Genomic DNA, 11,750 nt, shown 5'->3' with positions numbered 1-11,750 from the left:
GCCCTGCTCTGGTCTCCTTTCTAGCAGCACACTATGCCAACCCCCCGATCCCAGAGCTTCCCTTTCTGGTTTCCCCTGTGCCAGCATGACTGTGCTCACGAGACCCATCTCCATGGGCAGAGGCAACGTCATAAATCAGATGGAGACTTTCTCTCTTGGGGGCGCAGAGCGATGCGATGAGGACAGGAATCAATTGTATCCACTGGGGAACAGGGCGAGGAGTAGTGGGGTTTAAATTGCAAGGAGTGAGATTGATGCCAGACATTAGGAAAGGCTTTCTAACAGAACAGACAGTTAATTACTCAAGTAGATTGCCTGGGGAAGCACCGGAGTCTCCATCACTCGAGGTTTTTAAGAACAGGCTGGGTAGGCATCCTTTGGGAGGAATTTAGGTGGTGTTGGCCTCATTTTGGAGCAGAAGGGGGGACCACACCAGCACTTTAACACACGGGGCCCTGTGATCCTGGAATAAAGTTTGTAAGAACCCCAAACAACCATGGTACGGTGTCAGTGCTGCAGGGAGCTGTCATGGGCATCTTGTGACATAGGGTGGTCATGGGTTGCTTTTGGTTTCTTAAACATGAGTCTTTCCTTGAGTCATTCTACGTAGGTGAGTACGATGGTATCAACCAGACCTGTTCCACCAATGACCCCCGGGGCTGCAGGGTGGGAAGCTGCGAGGCATGGTGCAGAGCCAGGAGACAAGGTAACAACTGCTCCACTTGGCTGTATCCATCCATCCATCCGTCCATCCGTCCATCCATCCATCCAGGTAGTTGGGTGTTGGTCTGTGGCTGTCCCAGAGGCTTTGACAGAGGGACCAGACCACAAAGCAGTTGTGTCCTTCCTTGTTAATGAACTATAGTGCAGAAAAAGGCTCTGCAGACAGACAAGACCAGCCCATGGCAAGACCACCAAGAAGCACCAAAACCCCAAGTGCTGCTGGGTTCTGCCATTGCCCATCATGCTCTGCTCGTGGCTTTTCAAGCAGTTTTCCGTAGCAAAACAGGAGCCCCATTCACCTCCTACAGACACCAAAGGCTCATCTCCCTAGTCTACCCTTCAAAACCTTGCAAAAGAAGAGGAGAGGAAATCCAGCCAGCTCTCAGTCTCCACTCCGAATTTCTCCTGAGATGGCCCATCCTCTCCCGGGGGACAGCTCTACACATCCACACCAGGAGAGTCCTGAGCTGGAAACAGCTGGAAGCCAGAAGAGTGACTGTACATTGTACATTGATGATCATAAATACCTGTACTTCGCCGCCTGGTTTGTGGTACACCAGGGTTAGCCGTGTGCCCAGTCAAACAGTATCAACTGAACAGAGGGGACGAGCGTCAGAACACGACTCTGCCACGTAATCACTAAAGGCTCTTGACAGAAAAGGCACAGGGAACTGAAAGGATGGTTGACTGGAAGGTGGCTCTGGGCATGCGCTGCAGCAGAGTCTGAAGCATGCAAAAATGATAAAAGGAGAAGAGTGGAAGCTTTGATCAGAGAGTGGGGTGCCGGAGATGCCTGCAGAGGTGGAAGCAATGGCAGGAGCGTGCAGGACTTTGTACGTGAGAAGATACATAATTCCTTTGGAGTCAATCAAATCAGGGCCGAAACAGTCTAGATGCAAATCACCGCTTACCTCCTCCAATGTCCCTGAGCCAGTTTTCCCCAACAGTGATGGGGATGTGGGGTGGAGGACATCTTAAAGCAAAATAACTTGGGGGTTCTTTTTATTTTCCTCCCCTTTCTGAGCCTTCAGGTAACTTCAAATAGTATTTTCCAGTTTTTCTGTACAATCGTGAGAATGAGAAATATCAGGGATTTTCTCTGAGTGACAGAAAGACCCTTGTGCAATCCCTGGATTCCAGCAGCTGAAGTGTCAAAAAAACCTCCCCAACCCCAGGAACTGAGAACCATACTCCCAAATGTTGGAAAAGGCGCAATACTGCTGAGAGAGACTTCAGAGACTTTATGGTTATGTATGAAAACGTGAGTACAGGCCCTGCAGATTTGCAGATATTCATTGTGTCAGTACTGCTGGGACAGAAAGAGACCACTCAACACAATGAGGCTGTTCTCCAACATCAAGATACCTTAGCTGCAGACTTAAACATAGTATAACTCTTAGCGCTATCATAGCTCAGTTGAGACAACACCCAGGTTTTACAGGGCAAAGTTTGGCTTCTGTTTATACTTGTATGTTGGAGATGGTGTTTATGAAATACAGAATTCCTCCAGGGAGAACACAGAGCAACATCCATCACGTGCACGAAGGGCCAAGCACACACCGCTTGGGAGTGGGAGGGGGGTTACCTGCGTAGAGTGAGATTGGAAACCATTTCCCACAGCCTGTGATGTTACTGGTGGAGGGTGAGAAACGGCCAGCCAGACTCAGCACTGGTGGTGTTTGTAGCCTGGTATCTAAGGCAATGAAGCTCATCCGATGCTGCCTTTGCCAGCTTATTCTCCACACATTTTAACTCATTTTCCCCAGAGTAGTATCAAAGTTCCTGCAAGTGTTCCCAAAATATGTAGCTGCGTAGAGAAGACGAATCTGTTGCCCTTACTGAGGAACAGCCTGCAGTGTTCAGCTCTTGTTGGCAATGATAAGAACTGATACACGAGAGAGAATCTGCATGTCCCCACCATAAAAGACTTTGGCGCCTGCACTTTCCGAGACACCAAAGACCCAACCATAAGACACAAGCCAGTATGAAGCAAGGCCTTGCAGACCCACTGCTCACAAGGCTGGTTTTTGAGGACTGTGGATCAGGGTGATGGGAGATGCATCTGCTTTGTATCAGGCACCCAAAAGCCTCCATGATGGGGCATGGCTCTTGGAAGCACAAAAAATGTTAGCTCAAGGACAGGCTAGAAATGGAAATGTGATATGACTCTGTCCAAACACACTTCTCTCCATCTCCTATGCTCTCCCAGTTATTCAGCCTGCTATTCCCCTGAACCTCTGCCCCTATTTAACCTTACAGTTCTTAAACTCAAAAGCATCCTTGCCAGTCTCAAGTGTCTAACTTATACCTCCTCATGTGATACCAAGGCTATTTCTACCCCTGCTATCAGAAGAGGGTCAGGGTCAGGAACTATTATCTCTTCTAAAAAACATAGTTCCAGATACCCACAAAACCTGCGCTCCAGCTAAAGGTCAAACCTCACACTGCCAGAGCTGTCTGAGGCCAGGACAGAACAGCAAGGGATGCGGCACGCGTGCCAGAAAAACTGTGCCACGCCGAGATCAGCGCAGCCGCGACTGCAGCGCAGGAGGAAGGAGCTGCTGAAAGGCTCCCTGAAGTAGGACGAGAAGAGCGAGAAGCGCTGGGGATTTGGGCTGAGGTGTTCTGAGAGAGCAGTGTCTTCCGGGCTGGCAGCACAGCTCCTTGCTGAAGCAGTGGATGCTGCTTGAAGAAAAATGCTGCTCTTCTCAGGTTGTTGACAGGGGAAAAGTTGTTCCAGGGCCCACTTAATACAAACATGCCCAACATGTGCAGAGCAGCCGTGTTTACTTAAGAAAGAAAACCCACAACCCAACAGATCCTGGTGAAACAGGAATAATTGCGGAGAGATCAGAAACTCTTTGGCCAAGACAGGATCTTGCTAATGAGGCTGAGCCATGGTGTTTCCAACCTCGTTTTCCCCTTCCCGTCCCGTTGCAGCTCAACATTTAATGATTCCTCACCTAAACCGCTCATTACCGTCCCGCTGCGCGCTGCTGGGGGCGGCCGGGGATGACACACTTAGCCTTTGCATCAAAGCCGCTGTGCTGACAGCGCAGTTTTGACTGTCAGCCGGGGATGTTTGGTTTTCCTGGTGAATCTTTTTTTGAACACGCTTCAAACGGCCTCCTTTCATTTCTCACAGACATCAGCACACCCCCTTGTTTTCTCCCATGCCTCATGCTGCTTGACTCGCTGCAGCATGCCTGTTTTTAATAAATGCACAGAATAAACTATGCCAGCTCTATGTGATGTCAATTTGCCCCTGGCAATAACCTTGACCTAAGCAGTGGGCAGTCGCTGCTGTGAAGAATGTCTTCTAGGTGGAAGTGGGCTATAAACCCACCCAGATTTGCTGTTTAGGTAGGCAAACAGCTCAAGTATTGGCTCTTGGAGGGGCACAGACTTCGATCTCTGCTGCCCTGTCGGATAAGCTGACGAAAACGATAAATGAAGTGACAACAACTGCAACTGGGGATTTGTTTCAGGTGAAACAACAGCTGCAACCCAGAGCCACTGCCTGGGGAGCCACCGGGAGGGGAAGGGGAGGGCAGGTACAGCGCAGCTTTGCGCAGGCCGCCGGGTTGCTGAGCGCCTTTCCATGTCTATGTTGACCAACACCACCGCGACCCGGCGGTCGCCACAAAGCACCACGGCGCCGGCCCCGCGCCGGTAACGGCAGGGGAGGGGCCGGGCCCCGCCCCGCCCTGAGGAGGGACAAGATGGCGGCCGCGGGGCGGGTTCGCGACAAGGTTCCTCCCCCACGGCCCGAGAGGGCTTCTCCCCGCGTCAATCAGCGCGGGCGCGCCCGCCCGCAGGAGGCGATTGGCTGAGGCGCCGGAAGTGCCGCGGGGCCGGGCTGCGCGCGGCGGTGCTCCGCATGTGGCAGGTGGGTGAGGGACCGGCTGAGGCGTCGCTGCTCCGGTCCGGTCCAGGCCTCCGGTCCGCCCGCCGCGCTCCCCCGGGCTCCCGGTGCCGAGCGGCTGTTGGTGTACCCGGCGCCATACAACGGGGCTGTCCGGTTGCCTACCCCGTTGCCTGGCTGCCTTCAACTCCCTTCCGTCCCTCCCCGCTCTCAGACCCCCGCGTCCCGTCCCCTTTCGGGACATCCGGGGTGCTGCCCTCTAAGCTCCGTGCAAGGCGTTGGGGGGTCCTCAGGCGGGCCCCGCATCATTGGTGGGGGGCTCGGCTGCCCTCGCAGCGCTCGGTGCCTGAGGCGGTTGGTGTCTCTCGCTGTCCTCAGAGGCGCTGCCCGGCACCATGTTTGTCCTGGTCGAGATGACGGACACGGTGAGAATTCCTCCCTGGCAGTTTGAGAGGAAACTGAACGATTCCATTGCGGAAGAGCTAAACAAGAAATTGGCCAATAAGGTAAAGTGTGGGTCACGTATAGGTTGGTGGAGGCATCACAGCATCCCCGAGTGTGTCTGTTACTTGCTCCTAATGAGGTGTGTAGGCCATCCCCAGCAGCTGAAATAAGAGAGAGTGTAAACAGACAGCCATGTGTCATCTCAAAGGGGACTTTTTTCTAATGGCTAATGCTGTAATGGGAAGGTACTGAGATGCCAGATGGGGCAGAGAAGCATGGAAAAGAACTGAGAATAACTGATGGGTTGTGTGTAGAGTAGCAATCCAAAACTCATTCTGAAAAGCTGATCCATCCAGAGGGGGGAATTTAAGAGAAGATAGAATCACAGATGGTTTGGGTTGGAAGAGACCTCAAAGCTCATCCAGTTCCAACCCCCTGCCATGGGCAGGGACACCTTCCACTAGAGCAGGTTGCTCCAAGCCCCTGTGTCCAACCTGGCCTTGAACACTGCCAGGGATGGGGCAGCCACAGCTTCTCTGGGCACCCTGTGCCAGTGCCTCACCACCCTCATAGTGAACAGTTTAATGATTAAAGTGTAGAACAGCAACACTGGAAGAGAAATGAAGGTGTTAATAGGTGGCCTGGTCTGTGCTTAGTACTCAAGATACAGTGTGGCAGTAAAAAGTTGGTCTTTGGTGCAGGATATAAACAAGTGTTCTGTCCCTGTGCAGCCCTGGAGCTGTGCTTAATGTACGACTTTCAGTGCAATTAGGGGCAAAGCTCAGAATGCGGCTTGTGAACGTGAAGGGTGCTCAAAAGAGCAACCTGAAGTGATGGAGGGTTGTGAATAGCAGGTTATAGGGACAGGTGACAAAAAGCAGAGATCTTCCCTCACCCGCTCATGACTGGTAGAGGGGCCTCAGATTTTGTGAGGGCTGTGAAGCCCTCTCAGAAGTAGCAGAGAAACCAAGAGCTCTCCTCATCTCTCCTCAGAGCTAATTTAATTTAAGACAAAGGCAAGCCTAGAGGCTTCTAAGAGTGTAACTCTAGCAAAAGGTGTGTTTAGCTTTTAGATAAGCTGTGGGGCTGGTGAATGATGTCTGTGGGCAACTGTTTACTGTCTTGGCAACTATCAAGTTCTCTCACCACTGACAGTTGCCCCAAGGTTTTCTGTTTGTAGCAGTGCTCTTTGCAGTGCTAGTGGAAACACTGCTCCCGTAACACCTGAGTAAGTGTGGGGCTCCCCTGCAATGCAGTGTGGTTTGGGCTGGGGCTGTTGAAGGGAGCTTACCAAAACCACCCTTCTGTGGCCTTGTTTTGAAAAGATATGTGTAGTGTATACATTTGATGGTTTACTTGCTGTAACCTGGTGGGTTGCTTGATTTATTGCTTTTTAATTCTTTTCTTTGAGCAGGTTGTGTACAATGTTGGCCTCTGCATCTGTCTGTATGATATCACAAAGCTGGAAGATTCATACATTTTCCCTGGAGATGGTGCCTCTCATACCAAAGGTATGTGCTTGACCTCAGTTACATCGTTTTGCAGAGGGTTAGTGAGCTGGAAATGTAAACTGAGTTCAATTGTTAAGGAAAGTAAATTTAAAGGAACTTCTGGAGTTCGTTGCCCTAACTCTGTTCCTGTAAGGAGGGCAAGAGGAACATGGCAAAAGTCTCTTGTTTTCTTTGCACTTTTTGGGTACACATACAGCTTTAAACAGCCAACAGTCCATCTCTCTTTTACCAATAGAGATGTAGGTGTAGAAAATTAGTTGTATTAATTATTCTGTGTTTTTCTAGTATTTGTTTCTTTTTGAAGCTTATTTTCCTCTAGCTAGACTGTTGAAATGCCTTTCTACATAAAGCATTTGCACAGCATCTGATGCTGTTTTCCTAGCTGGAAGTTTTGCTACATCTTTGAGACTTAGACAGATCTGGTTCAGCATACACTTCTAGTGACTTTTTGTTTTAAATAAGGAATGACTCATTTCTTTACTTTGACTTCTGGCAAATCTGTCTGAGTGAAAACTGGAAGTAAATGCATAAAAGCAAATTTCATAATAATTTTAAAGTTAAAATGATTTTCTTTAAACTGGAAAGAGATGCATTGGTTTTTTAGTTTCAGTTTTCAGCGTGAAGTGAAGCTTGAGCAAATGAAGTGTTTCCTGTTAGAAGCGAACTGGACTGACTGAATGTGGCTCCCCTTGTCTGAATTTTAGCTCCAGGAGAACTTGCTCCCTTCAGATAAAAGCTGCTCTAATACTGAAGGAGGATGGCAGGCTTTCCTCCTTGCTTTAATCTCCATTCAGCTTCTTGACTTTGAATTACTCCTTGAACTGAAATGGGAGAATGAATTCTCTCTGAGCTTGGGAAAAAGTCTGCTTTCAGAATCTGGGATGGCACTTTGATGAATCCCAGTAATAACTCTTTCTTTAATGTACTGTAACTGATTTTATGTGAAAGAGGAGCATTGAGTACAGACAGCTAAAATTATGTTAAATTGCTCATAGCATTGTTCAGGTAAGATTGTTTTAGTATAGCATTTTAATAATGAAACATCTTATTTAACCTGGATGAAAAATCCAGTTATGTTGGAGTATCTTACTCTGATAATATGTGCTATCAGTTATTTCATTTAAAGAAAATACGGCATTGCTGGCAAAGATAAAAGGAGCAGAAGTATTAGGAGAAAGTATAATTTCAACTGATACTCTTGGCCTTGGAGCAGGAATGCTCAGGTCATAACTTAAGCAGAGGCCCCGTTCCATGTTCTTCATCTTAATTTCATTCTGTGATCTTAAACTCTGGCAAGACTGAGGAGCAGGGAACAGGGCACTGCTGAGCAACAACTACAAACCAGGTAGGAATCAGAACTCTTGTTCCCGTTTTTCTATCTAATCAATACCTGTAAGGAAATTGTCAAAGAAACTGGGGAAGCGTTTTAGAGGGCATATAGGATGCAGGATTCTGTTTTAATGGCTGCCAACCTGAGGAAGGAGTCTAATTCACGAACATGGGCATAATATTAACGATCTGTTTTCTTTTTAAGTGCATTTCCGCTACGTGGTCTTCCATCCCTTCCTGGATGAGATCCTCATTGGACAGATTAAAAGCTGCAGTCAGGATGGTGTTCATGGTAAACCGCAACTTCTAACACTGGGGGCACACACAGCTCTTGGGGCTGTTGAGATACTGTGACTTCAGGTGGTATTGCACTGTCTGTAGCCTGGTTAAAGACTATCACTGGCCTCTAGCACTGCTCTCATCTGAGGTAGTTTGAGCCTGGCAGCTTCCTCTGCCCTGGATGGTTTTGTCTGCACTCCCTTCTCCTTTTGTCATTCATGGGCATGCCCAAGAAGAAGAGGCAGCCCCATCTGGAGCATAGACTGGATTTGTTTTCTTGCTTCAGTTAACTTGTTTTTTCAAAGTGGTAGTATCTGCTTGATCTGATAGATCTTCCCTACAGTTCTGTGCAAATCCATGGTTGTTTCCTGCACCTGAAAACACGGCAGGAAAATGTCTTTGTGAGCACAAAGTGCTGTCACATTCAGGGAATACATAATTGATGAGCTGCTTTCCTTTCTTGTAAGAGTGTTCCACACAGGCGAGCTCCTCTGCTCTGTTGCTAAGCCAGGACAATAAGATTATCCTGGCTGCGTGTGTTGCTGAATTTGGGCATGTCCACTTTCTGATAAAATTCAGCATTTTGAAATCCCAGGGGGGCGGTGGGGCCTGTTCTAACTTTATATTGCATCTGTGATTTCTAAGCTCTTTTCTGTTGCAGACCTCTATAGCATCTGACTCATTTCTTGGAACGCTTTCACTTCCAATCCTGCTCCAAACAGCCTTTTCCTTTCCCAGTGGGCACACAGACTGTGCCCTCTGTTGCTGTATGTACTTTCAGCTGGGCGGTTGCTTTGCTGCCAACTGAAATGGAGTGTTGTGGCTCAAAGAATAATTCCTGCACCACCTCCTTCCTGAAAGAGGAAGGAGAATGAGTGTAGAAATGCACTATAGGAATCACTGTGGTACCTCATTTGCAAAGAATTGTTTCAGTCTTCATCAAATTCTTTTCTCCACAGTTTCTATTGGATTCTTTGATGATATTGTCATCCCACCAGAATCCCTGCAGCAGCCAGCTAAATTGTATCCCTTGATCACCTTTGATAACTTTACTACTTCATTTCAAAGGATTGTGCAGTGCTGGCCCAACAGGCATTCACTGCTGCAACAATGGAGGTGCTCAGTGGCAGAAGCTAAGCTGTTGTGTCGGTCAAGTCCTGCAGACTGTTATCACAGCCAGACAGGGGTTTGCAGGATCATTGTGCCTGCTAATGGAAATGAATGGCAGCAGCCCCTCAACAGCCACATTTTAATCCCTGCCTCTAGTCTTGGCTGCTGTTGAAGGCAGGACGCAGGTTTTACCACATCGTGTGATGTCGAGATAGACATTGCATGTGTAATACACTTAAGGTGAGGTCTTGGGTTTGAGGGGTTTTGTTGTTTGGGAGTCTTTGTGGTTGTTTTTTTGGGGGGTGGGTGTAAGCCCAACTCTGCCCCGCAGTGTACACCTTGAAGCAGGAAAATGAGAAACCAGATGGGGGTCCTGTGCAGATGATCACTGAGGAGAGTGCACTGCCCTTGGAGAAGGAATAGTGAAAAGGCTTTGAATTGAGTCTGCTCTCAAAGCTGCCGGGAAGGGATCTGTCAGGCAGAATACCGATAGTTTCCCTCCTTAACCTTTGGCATGGCCAGCGACGAAGCAGAGCAGGTGTGGGTGTGGGAATATGAGACAGAAGAAGGGGCCCATGACCTTTACATGGACATTGGGGAGGAGATCCGCTTCCGAGTCGTGGATGAGACATTTGTTGATACCTCCCCGACGGGTCCGAGCTCTGCAGAGGCTTCCACTTCCAATGCCACAGAGGAAGTCCAGAAGAAAGAGGCACCCTACACTCTTGTGGTAACTATGTGCATAATTCATACAGCTTTGTGAATTCTGTGGGTTTATTCTGTGGCTAAAATAGCATCCCTTCCCTGAGGAACTGATTGCTTTAAGCTGACAGTGAAGCAGAGTCACAAAAGGAAAGGAGTGGAAAAGGGGAGAAACGAGATTGTTCTTGTGGCTGCTCTGTATTTGCTGTCTGTTTTTATTGGAACGCTTTGTGGTTGTTGGTGGAGTTCCCCCTGGGAGGCTGATTTAAAGCAGACTGTGAGTGCAGGCCCTGCACGTAGGAGTGAGCACAGGAGGAGTACAGCGCTGGGAGAGCCACATCAAGGTTTACACAGCAGCTAAACTGTCTTTCCCATTCTGTTTTGGCATAAGACCCACCAGAGTACAGTGCGAGAGGAACAGGGATCTAAACCAATTAATGCTGTGTTTAAGTGGGGACAGTCAGGAGGTGGAAGGGGTGCTTGCTTTTCAGGTGTGGAATGTTGAGGTTGACAAGGTTTCAAAGAGTCTGGACAAGTGCTGGGAAGGCTCTGATCGGGGGGGAAAAGGGAGTATCTCATCCATAACTTGGGGGAGAGAGAGTAAATTCTGGTGTGTTTCCTCCTGCATTCTCTATGCAGTTTTCCATTGCACATTCTCCTCTGCTCTCTGTGAACAGGGATCCATCAGTGAGCCAGGCCTGGGCCTCCTGTCGTGGTGGACAAACAGTTAGCTGCCATCAGAGCCTGCTCCACAGAAAGTCTTTCCGGTGGATGTTTGGGGGATAATGGGATCCTGCTGGTGCCCACTGCTCCTCTGAAGCTGAATGAGAAATTAGACCTGCCATTCTGTGTTTTCCCCTTCAGCTTCCAACCTGCCAGATAGAGACAAGTTGCTTTCAAGAAATGTCTTCACTGATCTGTAGAAGTGAATTTACAGGCACAAAAAGCCTTGAGCGCAGCAGCAACAAACTCAGCCGGAGCTTTGGTCTCCTGCCCTGCAGGGAAAACCGGGGAGGTCTTTGCTTGTCTGAATTAAGAAGGGAGTTGCCTTCAGTGAGTGAAAGCAGGAGAGAATGCCTGTCAAGGATCATTGCTTCCTTGGGCTGAGAGCTTGATCTCAGAGGGGTAGAAGTCTGCTCTTCTGGCAGGAAATGGAGAAGAAACAGCAAAACACTGGAGTTAATGGAGGTGTGGTACTCTTGAGACCTGGAAAATGCTGCTGCCAGGAGAGGTGGTGGTGTTGGTAATGTTCTGCTGAGAATAGGAAGTTCATCCACGGATGAAGTCGGCCAAAAAGAACTGGAATGAGCAGTTTTAGGTAAACTTGGTTTAGTTTAGGTAAAATTTTAGGTAAAATCTGTGAAGATGACCACTGTGGAAAGCTACAGGCTGCTTGTTGTGCTGAATGGAAATACTTTATTGGACGGTCTGTATTTATGTAGAATGAGCTAAAACTTTGCAGGAGTTTGAAAATACATAATTATGAACTGAAATGGACCAAGGCTGCTTTGAGCAAGCTAAATACCTGTTTGTGGGGTATGTTAATACCAGAAATGGAATAAATAGTAAAAACCACGCAGCCTGCCTTCCTGTTCAATTTGTGGGGGGAAACTATTAGCTTCCTGACTAGCAGGAAGGGAAGAGTTGCCTCCTGCAGTTAAGCTACTTGGATTTCAAGGCAGACAGTGTTGGTTGCAACACTTTTCTCTGACAGCCAATAACAAACAATTGCCATCACCCTCCCTGACAGCAGTAAAAGGGAAGGGGGGGAACAAAACAGTGAATAA

The 11,750-nt window shown here is 48.4% G+C and overlaps 1 protein-coding gene across 1 annotated transcript; it reads left to right on the top strand.

The window, feature by feature from the left end:
• Window positions 1-4,545: 4,545 nt before the first annotated feature.
• On the top strand, window positions 4,546-11,539 carry POLR3H (RNA polymerase III subunit H). The gene is made up of 7 exons (XM_030478799.1): window positions 4,546-4,612; window positions 4,967-5,094; window positions 6,447-6,543; window positions 8,078-8,164; window positions 9,111-9,174; window positions 9,784-9,991; window positions 10,641-11,539. The coding sequence occupies exons 2-7, from the start codon at window positions 4,984-4,986 to the stop codon at window positions 10,692-10,694; spliced, it is 621 nt and encodes a 206-aa protein (XP_030334659.1). The 5' UTR covers window positions 4,546-4,612; window positions 4,967-4,983; the 3' UTR covers window positions 10,695-11,539.
• The last annotated feature ends 211 nt before the right edge of the window (window positions 11,540-11,750 follow it).

The sequence above is a fragment of the Strigops habroptila genome, chromosome 3 (genome assembly GCF_004027225.2).
Source record: "Strigops habroptila isolate Jane chromosome 3, bStrHab1.2.pri, whole genome shotgun sequence".
Classification (NCBI taxonomy): domain Eukaryota; kingdom Metazoa; phylum Chordata; class Aves; order Psittaciformes; family Psittacidae; genus Strigops; species Strigops habroptila.
The sequence above is the reverse complement of the archived record's forward strand: the minus strand, read 5'-3'. Positions and strand labels throughout refer to the sequence as shown.

Coding starts and splice junctions, on each gene's coding strand:
- POLR3H (XM_030478799.1), top strand. CDS start 4,984: ATGTTTGTCCTGGTCGAGATGACGGACACGGTGAGAATTCCTCCCTGG. Junction 5,095..6,446: donor ACAAGAAATTGGCCAATAAG/GTAAAGTGTGGG, acceptor TTCTTTGAGCAG/GTTGTGTACAATGTTGGCCT. Junction 9,992..10,640: donor AGGCACCCTACACTCTTGTG/GTAACTATGTGC, acceptor CTCTGTGAACAG/GGATCCATCAGTGAGCCAGG.